Source organism: Aspergillus ruber (genome assembly GCF_000600275.1).
Source record: "Aspergillus ruber CBS 135680 unplaced genomic scaffold scaffold00023, whole genome shotgun sequence".
NCBI classification, from domain to species: domain Eukaryota; kingdom Fungi; phylum Ascomycota; class Eurotiomycetes; order Eurotiales; family Aspergillaceae; genus Aspergillus; species Aspergillus ruber.
Window position 1 is genome coordinate 448591 of NW_024467319.1, and position 17382 is coordinate 465972.

The following is a 17382-nucleotide window of genomic DNA, read 5'->3' on the forward strand; positions in this document are numbered from 1 at the left end:
GAGTACGGAGTGTATAATGGGCTTAATCCTACCATAATGTAATGTAATGCTGAATGATAGCTCTGAACATATGATGCTGAACACTTTCATATGGTACTGTAAAACCAAGCACTGACTGGTATTACCACTACGCTGCCAGCGCTTCGATCAATGGTTTGGGTCCATTTTTAACTGGAGTTTGCCTGGTTCCGGCATCGAATTTGGGTTTCGCTAGATCGATTGATAGTTGGTGTTGAAGAACACTTTGTGGGACGGCCGAGTTCTTTGTCGTGCATGTTCCCAATATATATACCCAAAGAGAAGAAGAATAAGATCTATGACCAACGCTACAAACAAGGTAGCAAATTAACTTGGTATATAGGTATTATTATGTACATAGAACGCTTTAGGGAAGAGCAGAGAAGCAACCACCCTGGGCCTCAGTCTCCTTCCACCCAATGCACTTATAGCAGTTCATCAATTCATACGGGTCGTACTTGTGCTTGATGGCTAGAAGCTTCTGGTAATTCTCCTTACCCCACCAGGCCTCCTGCCAGTCCTCGGTGAAGGGGTTGGCCTCGTTGGTGTACGCACCGCTCCCGGGGGTGATATCCTCCAGCATCGCGGTCACCTTGTTTGCGTGGGCGATCTTGCTCTGGCGTTCGGAGAGGGTGCTGTTCCAGGCGAAAGCGGTGCCGGCGCCGAGGGACCAGATGGACTTGCGCCAGGCGGGAGTGGCAGAGGTGTCCTTGGGGCTTGTTTCGTTGTACAGCACGGGAGGCACAACGGGGATGTACGGGTCACCGCCAGAGGAGACGAGGTAATCCAAGAAGTCCATCAGATCGCGGCGGCCGTCGGCGGAGGCAAAAACCGACTGCGGAATGAGACGAGTAGCTGCTAAGTGAACGTTTCCAACAGTGACGGCATTGGCCGCGACGAAGGCGTCATAGAAAGCCTGCCAGGAGGGATAGCGCTTGATCAGGACGGTGCCGTTTTGCGAGCGGGCGTAATTAGCGACCTGGGCGAGCGACTGGCTGGCCTGCTGGACGGAGACGAGAGGCGAAACGTTGATGAGCGAGTTGGCCTTGATGTGACCGCCCCAACCCTCGTGTGCCCAGCGCACAGAGTTGTTCACGACGATATCCATGAAGGGCAAGACATTGTTGTCGATCTTGGGGAACTTGATCGATGCCGCGGTGAGAGGCATGTTCGGCTCGACGCGGTGGGTGCTTTCGAGGACGACGCCGAAGGTACCACCGCCGCCGCCGCGGAGGGCCCAGAAGAGGTCGGGGTTCTGGCAGGCATTGGCGATGCGCAGCTTGCCATCGGGAGTAACGAGTTTGAACTCGACAACGCGGTCGATACCAAGACCATACACGGGGGAGAGGACGGAGTGACCACCAGCCTGAAGCCAGCCACCCGAGACGCCAACGGAGGAAGAATAACCACCGATGAAGGTCATGCCATGACGGTCGGAGAAGCGATAGACCTCATCGAAGATAGTACCGGCGCCAGTGGTGACGGTGTTGTTGATAGAGGACGAGGCGTTGGCGGGACAGCCGGTAGGAACAAAGTTGGCATTGTACTGCAGCTTCTTCAGGTTTCGCATCCACAGGGCGAGAGAACCCTTTCCGCTGCTACGGCCGAGGTAGTCGTGGCCGGTGTTTTTGATCACGAGTGGGACGCCGGTGGCGTTGCTGAAATGGAGGGCCTGAACAACATCGTGTGCATCATGCACGTCGATATAATAGTCGGGCACATTGCCCTGGGCACAGGTGTGATTCCGGATCAGAGAAAGATTGGAGGGATCGTTGTTATCCAGCAGGCACTGGTCCCGCGGATTGGATGCGCACATTTCATCCTGGTTGTTCATGTATCCATTCGGAACAGCTCCCCGTAACTCCGGCGAGGTGTAGTTGTCCTGGACGATCGCACATTTCTCGGCATCGCTCGCGAACGGACGGCCATTGTAGCTGGAGAAACAAGGCAGCGACAATGGCTTGTTCTCATGCAGATGACCATGAACAGAGGCATTCAAGGTCGACCACGAAGATATATTGGCAGCGCTGGCAACAGATGACGCCAGGCCGAGAAATAATGCTGGTCTCATGATGGCAAATGTTGTCAATCCAGCCACAAAATTGAGTCTGCAGTTGAGTTTTAGGGAAGCCCGAATAAGAGAGGGAATGGAACCAAGAAATAATCCCTCAGGCAAAACGTTCTATAAGTTAATTTCCCCCTCTCTCTGTTCCGAGTCCGATAGACTTTTCATAGAGCCTGCCGGAGGAACTGAGTGGACACGACCGAAGTTCAGCCAACGTGGTGGTGAGATGCATTATATACGCCGTATTTCTTATGCCCGAGATTTAATTGAGCACCCGCATCGAATTCTGCACGCTCCATACCCCAGTGCATACTTGAATACAATAACACGGTCCTATTATAGATCTATATGCCGAGACGGTTCATGCTAGTATGGCCGTATCGAGGCAAATTCTCGGCGGCGTGGATCCAAAACAAGCCCCAATATTGGCTCTGAAAACTGATATTAAGTTATACAGAACCATGGCTAGGGGACCGAGGCAACCGACAATTGCCAACGAGAAAACTCTCTTTGTTGCGCTGCGGTTCCTCAATGGCAACCATTTTTACTCTCGCTTTTCCTCCCTCGAGGGACAGAAAAATCCACACAAAGGGGAGGGAAAGGGGAAAAGAAGAAAAAAGCGAAATAAAATGAATGCATGAACATCACCAACTGATTCCGTTCTTTTAAATTGATCAGCCATTGATCATGTATAAAGAAAACACCTATTGGAAAAATGTCCTCACCATTGTGCCCATTGTGAGCTCCGGCGTCGCTACCATCATCTATTTCTTACGACTGTTTGCTCGGCGAGTGGGAGGAACAAGGAAATGGCAGCTGGAGGACGTGCTTATGGGGATTGGGGTGCTGATTTCTTATGGCGCTACTGTCTTTGTCGTTTATAGTCAGTTTAATTCTCTGGACAACCCTACTATATTGATCGCAACCGACTGACGGAAACAGCCGCTTTTAATGGCGTCGGCTTGCCGACTCGCACCCTGCCCCCCGATGAACGTCGTCGCGTTCAATTCGGTTCTTGGATGATCCAGAAGTTCTGGGCGCCATCAATGGCGTTTATCAAGATCTCGATCATCGTCTTTCTCCGCCGTCTGCTCGGAACCTTGACCTTCTATCGCGCGTTTACAATGGGCCTGATTGCATTCGTCACCTGCTGGGCAGTAGCGGCTTTGCTGGTTAATATCTTTCAATGCTGGCCGGTCCAGTATTATTACGACAAGGATTTGAATGGAAACTGTATGAGACATCAACGGGAATTCTTCCAGTGCATGGGATCGTTGGCATTGGCCGAGGATGTGTTTATCCTGTGCCTGCCCATTCCGGTGGTTTGGCGGTTGAGAATCACCATGAGACAAAAGTTTGCCGTAACCTTCGTCTTTTCCTTGGGCGGACTGGTCTGCATCTTCAGTCTGCTTCGCCTCATTGAGTTCCGCAGGTTCGTCGTCACCGACCTGGCCTCGTCCAGTGCCCTCGAATCCATCTGGACCGTGCTCGAGATCAACGTCGCCATCATCACCGGTTCGTTGCCGCTGTTGAGACCATTGCTCCAGGGCATTTTAGGCCGTATGCGCTCCGCCAGTAATAGCAAACGTTCACATCCTTCCAGCGGCAGATATTGCCGACCGTCCATGCCGACGCCGCCAGCTGACCTGCACAAATACTTTGATCCCCGACCACTGGACCATACCACCACGGTGAAATCATCCGCAAGAGAGACGACAATGCCACCTACTCAGTTCTGCAATTATGAAAGAGATCTGGAAGGCCACCAGCTCTCCGATATCGAGCTGCAAGGGATTGCAGTAACGACGGGGTTAGACCAAGAGGTTGAGGACAAGTCTGATATTGGCAATGCAGAGCCTGTTTCTAGTCGGAACTGGCCGTTGTAAAATCACTAATCCCAAAGCCATAGAACATATCAGTTGTATTAGGTATATAGCATTTATGATCATGAGTTACGCTTCATTCATTAGGTACATTGTCGTGATATATACTGCCCATGGTATTTAGATATAGATTAAACAACGAGAACACCCCGGTAGCGCATCTTGCCTGCTTCCAAGGTATCTAGACAGTCCTGAATCCCTTCAGCCGTCATCGGGTATCGAACACTGATTGGCTTGATGCCGTGGAAGGCCGCGAACTCAAGCATATCCATGTGCACCTTTCGTGCGGCGACGATGGAGCCCAACACCCGCAAACCATTGGACAAAAGGCCCATGTAGGGGAACTTGAAATCCTCCATAGCGACCGACAGCGGCGAGATGCTCGCCCCGGGAGCCAAGACGGGAATATAAAGGTTCCAGTCGGGCTGGCTGCTCGTCGTCACGATCAGGTGGTCGACGGGCTTTTCAATCTTCAATTCCTTGGCGCCCTTGGTGGGATAGAATTCAGCAGCGCCCAGCTTCTTCGCTTCTTCACGCTTGTTGTCCGTGCCGGAGAAGACGACGACCTGGCAGCCCATCTTGGCCGCGAACTGGATGGCCAGATGGCCAAGGCCTCCAACGCCGACAATTCCCACGCGTGCGGTGGATTTGACTTCTGCCACATGAAGGGCATTGAACACTGTCGATCCACCACACATCAAGGGGCCCGAGTCCTCGTTGCTGATACCGTCCGGAACACGGAAGAGGAAGGCCTCGCGCCAGATGGCGTGGGTGCCGAACGAACCCTGGTCCAAATTGGCGCTGGCGTACATCTGGCGTTCGGAACACAAGGTTTCCCAGCCGGTCAAGCATTGACGGCATTGTTCGCAGCTGTCGTGTTCGTAGCCCCAGCCGACACGGTCTCCCTTTTTGAGGTGTTTGACGTTGGGGCCGACGGCAGCGACAGACCCGGCTCCTTCATGGCCTAGAGCCATGTCGGCCTTGCGGTAGTGGACATCGGTGAAGCAGACGCCGGAATGACTGATTTTGACGAGAACTTGGTCCCCGGTGAGGTCATCGCGGTGGGCGGTGGTTTCGCGGATGGATCCATCGGGGGATCCCTTGAAGACGGTAAAATCGTAGCCCATGGTGGATTTCGGGAATAATAGAATATCAATTGTTATTGATCCAGAGATCTAAGGACCTTGAGGATGGGGAACAAGGTATTTATAGAGCGACGAGAACCCCCCGAAAATAATGCACATTCCTACTCTACTGTCCTTCCGAAAGCAGCAAATGATATCATTGCAACCGGTTAGCTGAATTACAAATAATGACCGAGGAAGTGAGCATGACTTCACCCCCAACCAGAACCAGCTGAACAGGAGAAAAAAGTAAAAGTCAATTACACTCGGGCCACCAATGCATCACCGAGGGCCGCGATACTCGCTTCGAATTCTTCATAATTCCTCGCAGCCCAATTAGCGTTTCGCGGCACAGCATTGCGCCCTGAAAATGCAAGATACAGCACATCGGCCTCGTCGTGCCCATTGTCGCCGTCCATGCCCTCTCCGAAGCACGCCGTCGCTAGCGCCAGACTCCCTTCGCCCACCAGAGGCATGCCGTCGTTTCCGTTGATGTCGCCCCAGATGCCGTAGACCAGCTGGCCTCCGCAGACGACGGCCACCACGCTAAGCGGCTCGATGCCGTGATCGCGAGGATCGAAAGTCATGTCCCCAACGTTTCCCAACACAACATAAGGGTGGATCGAAGCGTTCAGATCGGTGATGTTGGAGAGCCGCTGAACCTGGCGCTTGAAGGCCGTCGCGGGCTGGGTGTCGCTCGATCCCAGGCAGCGCGGATCAGCATTTTGCTGGTCCCCGTCGCAGTCGATGTCCATGTTAGCTAGATCCGTGCCTGGGCCTTTGATGTAGAGTCCACGCCCGGTGAAGTTCCTGTCACAGTAACTCCATTCGTCGGTGCTATCGTCCTGGTCGAAGAAGCCGCCCTGCAAAAGATCGTCGCCGGTGCATGGTCCCGCAATCTTGACCGAATCGTAGAATCGCTGCAAGTTGGAGGGGATATCTCTGGCCATGCAGGTGGCCAGAGTCGCCAGGATGATGGGCAATTTCATGCTGCAATTGCTCGTTTAGGCGTGCGACAGCCTGCAAGGAAAGTACCCGCATAGTAGCATACTGCGTACTATATACACACCACATCGCGTCAATCTGTGCGAGAAATGATGCCGACATGGCTTGACTGTTTGTGAGGTCATGCTTCTTCAAGCGTGAGTTCAGCTGTATAGATCACGATGACCGAGTATGGCACGCATGGCCGGCCATACAACAGCAAAATGTGCACTCTGCAGCATTCTATGCCAGACCCCGGGCGAACCCGGGACACCAAAGAATAGAAGAATCAAAAAGGCTTCTGCCTTCTCCTGTATAAATTAAAGATTGTCGTGCCAAGAATTAGTCATTCTGGATTTAATCACCACGGTCCTTTGAAGCGTTGCTCCAATGTCAACATCGACATCGACAGCACAACGACATTTCAGACAAATCTATACACAATGAACTGTCCCTCGCGCACCGACGATGACCTTGTCCATCCCGGTTGGAACCAGAACCCGCCCTATCTTGCCTTCGATCTCACCACCCGCCAAGACCTGAACGGCATCTCCAACGCTCGGGAGTTGCAGGACCGCGCGGGGCTGGTCGGAGTGACCTTTGCAGGTTGGGATGAAGGAGGAATAACGGCTGCTAGAGATTCAGGACGAGAGAAGAAAAGACCTGATCCTCAGGGAGCGTCTCTGACTTTGTCAGGTAAAAGTCATCGTTGCCGCGGAATGCGACGACAATGCTAACGGCCACAGGACGCTCCATTTCCCCGATCAGCAGCTATGCTGCTACACCAGGGAACAGACTATCAAATAGTACCAATCGAACATGGCAGACGGCCAAAGAATGGGCATTGTGGCTGCTGTCTGTTGCGGTCGCATCGACTGTAATTTCCCATATCCGATACCCAACAAACGGTGCCGGAATCGTCAACTTGGAGCCACCTCCACGACGTCTCCCCGAACGGTCGACCTGCGAGGAAGGCGGCGTCGATGGCGACGAGTACAATCTTCCGCTGCACGTCGCGGGTCTGTTCATCATCTTGTCCGTGTCGACGTTGGCCTGCGCCTTTCCCATTCTTGCCGTCTGGTTTCCCCGTCTGCGCATTCCGCCTTCGTTTCTCTTCTTCGTCACCCATTTCGGAACCGGAGTGTTGATTGCGACGGCGTTTGTCCACTTGCTTCCGACCGCATTTACCTCGCTGGGGGACCAATGCCTGTCGAAGTTCTGGACCACGGACTACCCCGCGATGCCCGGGGCCATTGCGTTGGGTGGCATCTTTCTCGTCACAGTGATTGAAATGGTGTTTAGCCCCGCGCGCCATTGCTGTCGACCACCAACCGAGCCGGTTCGCCGAAGTAGCCCTCAGGTGCCTCGGATCGACGTCACGGAGCCGCCTAATTCAGCCGCCAATCCACGGGCTCCGGCAGCGATGCTGGATGGCAGACACCTGAGCGACTTGGGACCGCTCGTCGGACGCTCTTCCAGCATGAGCCGATCGATCAAGGGGATGGGGGAGGATCATGAAGGCATCACCCGGGTTCCATCAGCCCCCGAGCAGTCTCCACAGGGCTGGGAGGAACGAAAGACAGAAGCTGTCGAACAGGATGCCGAGCGCAGCGACGATGATACCTTGAATCTGTCGCCAGAATTGCAAGACAAGAAATCAGTGATGCAGGTCTTTTTGCTCGAGATGGGAATCCTCTTTCACAGTGTGTTTATCGGCATGTCCCTCAGCGTGTCTGTTGGCAACTCGTTTGTCATCCTGCTCATTGCCATTGTATTTCACCGTATGTCCATTTCTTTTTTGTATGAGAGAGCTGGCTTGCTAATTCGCGCAGAGAGCTTCGAAGGACTGGCGTTGGGCGCCCGGATTGCGTCGCTGAACTGGCCACGAAAGGCTTACCAGCCATGGGTTATGTCTCTCGCATATGGATGCACGTATGTTTATCGGTATCTTTGCAATTGACGCATGCTAATGTGTACAGAACGCCTCTTGGACAAGCGATCGGCCTCGCCACGCACACTCTGTACAGCCCCAACTCGGAAGTCGGATTGCTCCTGGTGGGCACTATGAACGCCATCTCGGCTGGCTTGCTGATCTTTGCATCGCTGGTCGAATTGATGTCGGAGGATTTTCTTAGTGATGAGAGCTGGAAAGTGCTCCGGGGAAAGAAGAGGGTGATTGCATGCATTCTGGTCTTTCTGGGTGCATTCTGCATGAGTTTGGTCGGAGCTTGGGCGTAAAGCCTTTCTCGCTGAACATCGACGACTCGCATCAGTCGTTTGCATCTTTTTTGGCTGGGCGATTCAAGTACCGGTGAGTCTGAGTGGTACAGTATTAAACGTAGATTCGAGGTCAGGATAGACCGTGAAGGAAGAAGTTGCTGTTGGGGGAATCGGGGAGTTCATTCTGTATATTTATGTGCGCTTGTACATACTCCAGAACATCTTGGGATCTTAACAAGCAAAAATATACATACTATAGCTCGGTGAGAGTATTCCAAACCTTCAATAGAGGTATTGCTCCAATTGCATTTCGACTTTCAGCCCCAGTTATCAGGACCGCATGCATTTGCTGCTGTTAGATAGAAACTGGCATCGCCCATTCTGTCAACAGAGCAGTCAGGGAGATCAATTTCGTTGTGAAAATGTGCGTAGGAAACGCTGGAAGAATACGATTCGAACGAATGCTGGGTTTATGAGCCTGGCTTGACGGTCGCATACACCTGTACGCCCCTGAATACTCGCATATCGGGGCCATTGATGTATCCGAGTGGTCCACGAGGGCGCGAATCCACTAGCCAACACATACGCTTCTGGGGGAGTATGTTGAATTCCATAGGTTGGTTTGATGCAGTCAAGCTATACCAACGATGACTATTCTCGGGATCTTATATTACCATGCCTAGTACAGACATCCGGTGGTGAAGCAATATCAACACACTCCCACGCCAGATGTACCAAGTGTGTTAGATATAAACCATCCTACGAGTGTCAAGGCACTTCAAAAACGGCGGTGATCCCAATCTCGGGCAGAGCATCGACCACCGGGAGATGAGCGTTTTTTTCACTCGGGCAAATCATTCTGATCGTCGGCCACGATCACGAACGGCTCTATAGCGTTGAAGATCTACTATGTACAGATATAAAGAAAACAATGCAAGAACGCTGAGAAAAAAAAAAAAAAAAATGAAGCAAATGGAAAACTCATATTACTAGCCATATCATCATGCCGAGCCATCCCAACGCGAACACAGCTGTCAGAACGCCTGCACCTGCGCGGTCGCCGGTCGTTACGGCCGGCGATGTTTGACCCTGCGCGTTCTTATCATTTGTGCCACTGGCCGGGTTGCTGGTGCTATTGCCGCCGGTGGTCGAGGTGACCGGGGTTGAATCTTTGGTGGTGATGAGGTTCGACGAGAACACGCTCAGCGCGCTCATCTGCTCCTCAAGGCCGCTCCATCCGTCCCATGTCCTGGTATACCACCGGACTCCGCAGGTGTTGTTGCTGTTTCCCGTGCAAGCTTCGGCGGCGGCTTCGGCAGAGCTTTGGAGCTTGGGGAGGATTTGCGACGACGTTGACGGGACGAGGACAGAGGCGAAGGCGAGCCAGGCGGACGTGAGACCTTTGAAGAGAATTTCGTTGTTGTTGCAGACTTCGTTGGGCTCACAGATTTCTGACATGACATAGTCATATTTCGCAGGGAAAAAGGTGTCCAAGGTGACATTGACGAGGCCGTTAACCGCGTTCTGCCATTTGGTTTTGGCAGTGCCGTTGGTCTGGATAGTCAGTTTTCTGGCACGGGTGAAGCAACTGAACGGGGTGACATACATAGGCGTACATGTACGCTGCACCGCTTAGTATTGTACCGTAGTTGTATGACCATTGGTTATTTCCTTGAGAAGTACAATCGTCTTCGATGTTGGTCGAGTCGGCCACATTCCAGGTGCTATTGTTTATCAGCGGGGTCGAGGCAGCCCAGTCAAAGATCTTTTCGGCCCAGTCGGCGTAGGTGTCGTTGTTTGTATAGCGCGCGAGACGGGCGGACAGCTGAAACAATCCTCCATTGGAGATGGTATTCTTCATGTCGTAGCCGGCTTCGTAGGCGTAGATCTGCCAACGCAATCCTCCATCGCAGGTACTGCTGTCCCACCGGTCAACCTGGGTGTTGAAGACGCCCTGCGCTAGGGACAACCAGGAATAACCATCGTCGACTTCAGGATACTGCAATTCGGCGGCGGTCATGGCGGCCAGACCCCAGAATACTTGATCGTCGTTTCCCTGGGACTTATTAGACCAGGATTGATGCTGATAGTGCTGTTCGGCCACCTACCAGATATGTACTCCAGTTGGTTGGCATGTAATCGCCGTCGCCAGACTGCCATTGCATACCGACAGACACTTCGTCATTGTAGGTGGTATCGCCGGTGAAGTACCAGTACTGAATCAGGGTCATGAACATGGCACCTCCTTCCCACCATGTGTCGGGTAGCTTTCCAGGAATCTGCCCCGTTTCGTTGCCATGATAATGGGTCATCATCCCATATGCAGCCGTGCTGGCCGCATCTTTGATCGATTCTGAACGACAAAAGACCAAGCATTAGCATGGCGGAACGAAGATCTCACCCCCAAGATCTGCAACGACAACACGGAACACTCACGCTCATCATCAATGTTGAGATCAATCGCCCGCACGTCTGGTACACACAGCGACAACAGCAGCAGGAGAAACAGTAGAGCCCTCGAGCAAGGCCAACCTTGGCGTGTTCTTAGCATGACAGCGGACAAAGGCTTAGCTTAGGAAGAAATACAACGGCGAACACGACGGGGAATGAAAGTAGATAAGGCTGCCGGCACATCAGGGGGCGCCGAACACCCGGCGAATGGCATCGCGAGGCAACCAATTTCTCCCATGGCTAGCCTCAGAACATGATTGAGACCATGGCATATTATTAGTCTAAAGCAATAGTCTTTTCCACGACCTCCGGGCATTAGTACTAGCTTGATTCATCTCGTTACAACGGACACTGGCCGCTATACCGGATCCGGCTTCGAGGACCGGAAAGAAAGACACCGGAAATGAGAAGAAGCGAAATTGCCTGGTCATTGGCGAGCGATTTTGATAGTATGGCATAACACCGAGCCATATGAAGGCCGAAATGAGAAAAAAGACTTGTCATGCTTTGCGTAGGACGCGATCCACTTGAGACGATGGCCGATGCTCCATCCTAAAGCTTGGTGCCTCCACGGTGGCTGTGCTGCGGAACATCCGGATTAGAGTAAGATGCTGTTTAAGACCACGACAGCACCTCGAATGTTTAAGTGCTTCATCACGATATATTCCTATAGAATGCCCTACAAGTTGGCCATGTACACTCTGGTATAAGGGGGTACAGAATAACATGACCGGCAAGCCCTATAGCAGAGCCCTCGGAGCCACGTCGCCAATTGGCCAATCAAAAAACAATCCACCAATCAGGCATCAGAATTCAGCAGGGGAATAGCGCTAGGCCGGTGTTGGCTAGCGTGTCTGGTGTCTGGATCTCTCTATCAGGATTTGTCTTCTCCTCGGGTTGATGAGACGCCGGACTCCATGGAGAAGCGAAGATGGCTTTCTTTCGTCTCATAACAGTGGAATAAACCAGCCGAGCTGGAAAGCTGGATAGCAGTTCAAATGCAATACGCTCGACTGCCGACATTACACCGAGAAAGAAAGTGCGAATACTATCAGTCCTGAACATGGCGGTAAAGCGAGGGGCAGCACAGCGGTGATTACGCATGCCTGTCCGGGACTAACCAATGAGTCGTCAACAGCTATAAATCGGGTTAGGATGTTGTTTCATATGGCGCCGGTGGTTGAGTTGCTGCATCGATGATGCCCTCAATCGCTTGACGCTGTAGTTGGAGGGATCTCAAGTCTTTCATAGTCACCGGAGGGACGACGTGCGCAGTCGCGCTTCACTCACGTCCATGGCCTGTTGGCAGAATGTATAAACATGGTGAATGTACTCCGCACCATGTTCTATCTGTGAGATCCAAGCTGCTAGACGCAGATCGTCTCTAGGAACCACGATAAACCTCGAACACAATTGGATAACACCACAGCACTAAGCTCGTTCACCCACCTTCCTAGAAATATGTGACATGTGCGCACTGACCATTGCCGGCTGTCAGGTCGGATTGACGGTCACTTGGAGTCCGGTGGTACGGTATTGAGCCTGAGTAAACAAGAACAAATTCTAACCCAGATACGGCAGCTTGAAGCTAGATTATCATGGTAGAAGACACTATACTCACTGTGGACAACTTTTCACCGCACTAAAACGTCACAATATCTCCCCGAGTATGGTCCATGACGCGAAGAGTGTTCCCGCAAGAGGTTCCATGGATACGCTGCCCGATGTAGAAAATCTGACATGCTACGTCACTTGACAGACTATTGCAATCTTGTAGCGGTATCATTTATGTACTGACAAACACGACAGAAACCCGGCTGTCGCCTATCTATTCGTACACCTGGTACGTCTTCTATATCATAACTGTTTTCATGAACCCAACCAAAATAAACACAGACCGTAGAACATCGTAAACAAAGCTAATTAATACAACCCATGACGACGAAAGTACAGAGAATTAAGTCAAAGTGTAACCACCGTCGACTCTCAGGTCGGCGCCGGTAACATACTTGGCAGCGTCACTGAGCAAGAAGGTGACGGGACCCATGAGGTCTTCGGGGGCACCCATCTTGCCGGCGGGGATGAGCGAGGTCCACTTCTCCTCCAGTTCAGGGTTCTCATCGAGAATCTTGCGTGTTCTGAAGCACAAGTCAGCAATTGGAAACCAACGCGTTCAGGCAATTGACACTTACAAAGCGGTCATCATGTAACCGGGACTGATACAGTTGACACGGATGTCATATGGCGCCCACTCCACAGCAAAAGACGAGGCAAGATGGCGGACGGCAGCCTTCGCGGCGTTGTAGGGGGCCTGGGGCTGCGGGACGTTGACCACAGCACCGGACATGCTGCCAATCATGACAATGCTGCCGGGGGCCTTGCGCTCGATCAGATGACGGGCAACGCCAGTGGCAAAGAGGTATGAGCCGTCGACGTTGACAGCCCAGCACTTCTGCATCCGCTCATGGGGGTAGTGAATGGCATCGAAGTTCTCGGTGAAACCGGCGGAGGTGACGAGGTTGTCAATGCGGCCGTGCTGGGCGATGATTTCTTCCAGGGCCTTGTTGACCGAGTCGGGACTGGAGACGTCGGCATAGTGGGCAGTAATCTTGGGTGGTCTTCTCTCAAAGTTAGCACTGAGCTTTCTTGCCGCATAATACAAGAACCGCCAAGGAAAACATACAGCTCCAAAGTGGGGTTCTCCTCCTTGAATTGTCTGACCAAGTTGTTGGCCTGGTATTCGGCTTCGTCCTCTATAGGAGAATTGGGTTAGCATTTGCACGACAGGAATGAATACCAGATAAACCCCGAGACATACTGTTCAGGTCGACAATGGCCAAATCCGCGCCGGAGGTGAGGATGGCCTGTGACATGACGAGACCTAGACCACGAGCACCGCCCGTGACAATCGTCACCTTCTTCTCGAGCGAGAACTCGGTCAGGGTGCGCTTATAGCGCATGCCCTCGATGGTGGGCGAGTGAGGCATCTGGCTCTCATCGGGATACTCAAAGGTGACGCTCTCATCAGTCCGCGCGTAGGACTCACGGCGGCCCCGGCTGGCAATCGGGGGGCCACCGGAGTCGACTTGTTCGGGGAAGTTGGCGCGGAGGGAAGACATTTTGGTGGTGATACTTGCTTTCGGGGAGTGGTGGGTAGGATGGGTACGGTATATCGCAGGAAATTGAGAAAATGTAGGAGGGATGGGGGAGGACAGAGAGAAGAGAGGGAGCATAAGTAAGCTATGGCTCAACAAGCGAATTCATATTGTCGCTGGATGGTCCGCAATACATCGCTATGATGTAACGACGGCTACAACCTGTCTTTTTCCTTTTGCTTTGGGCCAGTGAGAGCGGGATCTGGCTGCCAATGACCGGTTGCTCCTCCTTCGATCGTTGCTACCCTCAATCTGCATTACTTCATGCCATTGAGAAAAGATAAAGAAAGAAACAAAATGCAGACACAGGTTGTTGATAGTAGTTACGTCATACTCTCCGGGTAGTCTTGGAGCTGGAATTGTCTCCAGAACAGTGGCAAGAGACCATGTCATCCATGCCCTGGTGCTGACACCTCATTCTTCAGCAACACCTCGGAGTGCTTCACCAAGAATCTTCCCTACAGCTATCCCGGAGCTCTCGTTGCACCGGAGGAACTTGCGCGGGACGAGCAGGCCGAAAGTGGAGCCGACAGCTTTGCGGATTCGGACCCGATTATGCAGTACGGAGTAAAGTACGATGTTTTTACATAGCTGTCGGGTGTGAGGTATTTCGCATTGATGTTTCTATAATCCTCGCGTTAACCTGAGGATGCCATTCCAAAGAGTGAGATCCTGAGTGGCATCTCGAGTGGCTTGAGTGCGTAACATAGGGCCCGGTTATATATATAAATCGGAGACACAGCACTCTGGAGCAATCACACACAACCACCCCTTAACCTTGACCTCTGCGTACGGAACAAGTTCCACACTTCCAATAAAACCATTGTCAGACTTCTGCATTCAGGGGTGCCGACGAATGGGATATTTGCTGCCATGTCCATGGGAAGGTTATACGAGACTTGGGCTGGCAGCTGCAGATTGAGACATGAGTGCGCCCACTCTGCCAGGGTCTGCAGATACTCGCGATAACCATCGAAAAGGGAACTGTGATAGTTATTCATGTAGGCTTGAACCTGATCGGATGTGTCGAGAGTACAGTTCAGGGCACTGTCAGCAGGACTTTGCAGCCCGATATTGTTGTTCCGGAAGAGTAGCAATGGCAACTGTGGTCGGAGAGGATAGTCATGCCTCTGGAAGAATCTGCGTGGTAGAGTGTCCATGATATATTGGATTGGATCTCTACACTATCCTTCCGGACTGAATAAATCGCTATTGGAATTTCGAACATCCACAAGATCGTGGGAGCGCACTACAACTTCCGACCCCTTGACATATTGACAACTTCGTCAGTCAACATATGCACTTCCTAGAAGTTGATGATCGTCTCTGTACCCTATGAACTGAAGTGATCGATACTATAGGAGCCATTATCGAAGATATTGGTCGACGTGCTACTTACATACTCGAGGTTTTTGGCGTGAGTCTGGACCTAGTGGAAGGCGAATATTCGATAAATGTGGCTTGAAGAGGCCAGATGAAGCGATGCCCTTGTGTCTCGTCCTCCAGTGTTATATGATTGAGTATCAGCTGCTGGTATGTCGTGAAGGTCGAACCCATGGTAGATGTACTGGACCAGTTCTTGCTCGCTGTTGAGATAACCTCTGCCAAGACTAACGCCACAAGATCCCCAGTCTTCCAACTAGGAATTCGCCCGGGAAATGATCCATTTGGAAAGTCTTCAATCAGATGCGAGAACTGCATGATGCAACGGAGCCATTAGCCAGTGATAGGTCGACCAGTTTGCACCTGGAGGAATCTCATCCACCTGAGCACCATAGTTGTAGAATGGCATCAGCTCGATTCCGCCGGCACCGATAGAACCTGCAAATCTAATGTTGTCTTGGAAGGTGGTGATGTCGACACTTGAATTAGCGAGCCAATCTCGAAAACGGGGACGAACCCTAGCGAAGGACTGAGGAATGTTCCATCGTCGCTTCTGATAGCGGCAATTACGGGAAAAAACGCCAGGAATATCACAAAGCGAAGATGAAGCAACATTGTTGGCATGTACTGAAGTATTACATTCGATCTTGACGTCTATAAGAGGGTCAAAGCAGCCTTTACAGCAGGCGAAAGGTTACCGTCCTCTTATAGTCCACATATTTTTCGATTCATGCTCAATCGGAACTAACACCATGTCACTCTAATTTGAGAAAGCCCCTATGCCAACGCTACTTGGCAACTCTTGGCAGTTACTTCGGTATGCCCCCATACTACCACAGTCCACTACTTCATGCAGCTAGTCAGCTTGGACTGAAAATCTTTTACGCATTGGGTCCATCGACATCGAGCGCCACCACGGGAAATTGGACCACGCAAAATGAAGCAGCCAGACAAGCTGATGTGGTGTTGTTTTTCGGTGGCAGCGATGTATCGACCTCAAGCGAGCTGAACGGCCGCGCATCGATCGCCTGGCCTGCTGCACAATGGGCGTTGACCGAACGGCTCTAAGCTCTAGAGGAACCCTGTATGGTGATTGAAGTGGGCAACCTGCTTGACGACACCCCTCTCCAAAACCCAAATGTTTCTGCAATCCTCTGGGCCGCATACCCTGACCAGGAAGGTGGACCCGCGATCTTTGATGTATTGACAATCCTTATCCTGCCCATTATGTGGACCAAATTCCTATGGCCGATATGACTTTGCGGCCTCGCGGGAACCAACCAGAGAGAACATACTCGTTCTACCAGGATGCAGTGTTGCCCTTCAGATATAGCTTGCACTACAGCAACTTCTCAACGGTATTTTCGTGAGAAGCACCGCACAATACCTCGCTCTCACACTTGCCAACTCTCGGTACGTACTGGATCACGGACCTGCTAGTCGACTGCAACACCTCTTATCTCGATCTGTACCTATTGCCGCCGATCGCGGTGGAGGTGACGAACACAAACTGGAGGACGTCGGATTTCGTCGCTCTTGGCTTTGTGGCCAGCAAGAATGGAGACCCCCCCACCGTATCCTATTAGACAATTGGCTGCGTATATGCGGGCGAAGAACATAGTACCCCAAAGAACGCGGTCTACTACTTTGTCGCTCACTTTAGGGAACCTGGCGCGTGTGCTTTCTCCGGGCCGCTATGAGATCCTTATTGACGTGCCTACGCAGAGCACGGCGATTCTGGAGCTACATGGGGTCGAAGCTGTGTTGGATGACTGGCCACAAATGTAGTGAACCTCATTGGACAATGATTGTACAGCGACAATTTGCGGCTATTCGTATCCCTGATAGCTAGGGGTGGCTATATTAGCAATATTGCAACCGCTCTAGAAGTCAGAATGGATTACTGGTTCCCTGAGCCTCGACCTTCACATTCTAGTCACTGTGACCAGCTTCGTAGACTTAGCATTTGGTACAAAGAGGTGGCCTGTGGTTCATACAGAGTAAAGAGCATTCCGTGAAACATAATAGGGAAACTTAATGTCAATCCCATTCACCCGCGGAAATAAACTTTGACTGTCGACTGGCAACGAGATTTCGGC

General features: G+C 51.9%; 7 protein-coding genes across 7 annotated transcripts; 2 read left to right on the top strand and 5 right to left on the bottom strand.

Moving 5' to 3' along the window:
* Positions 1 to 280: 280 nt before the first annotated feature.
* On the bottom strand, positions 281 to 2510 carry EURHEDRAFT_414772 (putative isoamyl alcohol oxidase). The gene has a single exon (XM_040782521.1). It carries the CDS (start codon positions 2087 to 2089, stop codon positions 386 to 388), a length of 1704 nt encoding a protein of 567 aa, XP_040636887.1. The 5' UTR covers positions 2090 to 2510; the 3' UTR covers positions 281 to 385.
* A 260-nt stretch (positions 2511 to 2770) lies between these two features.
* EURHEDRAFT_404646 (uncharacterized protein) lies at positions 2771 to 3969 on the top strand (the record flags this gene model as incomplete). Its single annotated transcript, XM_040780326.1, has 2 exons — positions 2771 to 2966; positions 3026 to 3969. 2 exons carry the CDS (start codon positions 2771 to 2773, stop codon positions 3967 to 3969), a joined length of 1140 nt encoding a protein of 379 aa, XP_040636888.1.
* Positions 3970 to 4097: 128 nt separating this feature from the next.
* On the bottom strand, positions 4098 to 5093 carry EURHEDRAFT_404647 (NAD(P)-dependent alcohol dehydrogenase; the record flags this gene model as incomplete). The annotated part of the gene is made up of 1 exon (XM_040780327.1): positions 4098 to 5093. One exon carries the CDS (start codon positions 5091 to 5093, stop codon positions 4098 to 4100), a length of 996 nt encoding a protein of 331 aa, XP_040636889.1.
* Positions 5094 to 5350: 257 nt separating this feature from the next.
* EURHEDRAFT_460985 (glycoside hydrolase family 75 protein) lies at positions 5351 to 6079 on the bottom strand (the record flags this gene model as incomplete). Its single annotated transcript, XM_040784690.1, has 1 exon — positions 5351 to 6079. One exon carries the CDS (start codon positions 6077 to 6079, stop codon positions 5351 to 5353), a length of 729 nt encoding a protein of 242 aa, XP_040636890.1.
* A 333-nt stretch (positions 6080 to 6412) lies between these two features.
* On the top strand, positions 6413 to 8564 carry zrfD (putative plasma membrane zinc ion transporter). The gene is made up of 4 exons (XM_040782522.1): positions 6413 to 6770; positions 6821 to 7855; positions 7907 to 8006; positions 8054 to 8564. Exons 1-4 carry the CDS (start codon positions 6518 to 6520, stop codon positions 8310 to 8312), a joined length of 1647 nt encoding a protein of 548 aa, XP_040636891.1. The 5' UTR covers positions 6413 to 6517; the 3' UTR covers positions 8313 to 8564.
* A 711-nt stretch (positions 8565 to 9275) lies between these two features.
* Positions 9276 to 10845, bottom strand: EURHEDRAFT_461100 (glycoside hydrolase family 76 protein; the record flags this gene model as incomplete). The annotated part of the gene is made up of 4 exons (XM_040784700.1): positions 9276 to 9848; positions 9901 to 10350; positions 10403 to 10647; positions 10731 to 10845. The coding sequence occupies 4 exons, from the start codon at positions 10843 to 10845 to the stop codon at positions 9276 to 9278; spliced, it is 1383 nt and encodes a 460-aa protein (XP_040636892.1).
* A 1676-nt stretch (positions 10846 to 12521) lies between these two features.
* EURHEDRAFT_388259 (putative D-arabinitol dehydrogenase ArbD) lies at positions 12522 to 14073 on the bottom strand. The gene is made up of 4 exons (XM_040779735.1): positions 13564 to 14073; positions 13429 to 13498; positions 12938 to 13363; positions 12522 to 12883 (listed from the first exon to the last, which is right to left on the bottom strand). The coding sequence occupies exons 1-4, from the start codon at positions 13976 to 13978 to the stop codon at positions 12703 to 12705; spliced, it is 1092 nt and encodes a 363-aa protein (XP_040636893.1). The 5' UTR covers positions 13979 to 14073; the 3' UTR covers positions 12522 to 12702.
* Between the last annotated feature and the right edge of the window lie 3309 nt (positions 14074 to 17382).

Bases quoted from the DNA above. Each gene is read 5' to 3' on its own strand.
- EURHEDRAFT_388259 (XM_040779735.1), bottom strand. From the start codon at position 13,978: ATGCTCCCTCTCTTCTCTCTGTCCTCCCCCATCCCTCCTACATTTTCT. The intron at 13,499-13,563 runs GTATGTCTCGGG...ATTCTCCTATAG, and splicing joins GGCCATTGTCGACCTGAACA to AGGACGAAGCCGAATACCAG. The intron at 13,364-13,428 runs GTATGTTTTCCT...CTTTGAGAGAAG, and splicing joins GAGAACCCCACTTTGGAGCT to ACCACCCAAGATTACTGCCC.
- EURHEDRAFT_414772 (XM_040782521.1), bottom strand. From the start codon at position 2,089: ATGAGACCAGCATTATTTCTCGGCCTGGCGTCATCTGTTGCCAGCGCT.
- zrfD (XM_040782522.1), top strand. From the start codon at position 6,518: ATGAACTGTCCCTCGCGCACCGACGATGACCTTGTCCATCCCGGTTGG. The intron at 6,771-6,820 runs GTAAAAGTCATC...TAACGGCCACAG, and splicing joins AGCGTCTCTGACTTTGTCAG to GACGCTCCATTTCCCCGATC. The intron at 7,856-7,906 runs GTATGTCCATTT...TAATTCGCGCAG, and splicing joins CATTGCCATTGTATTTCACC to AGAGCTTCGAAGGACTGGCG.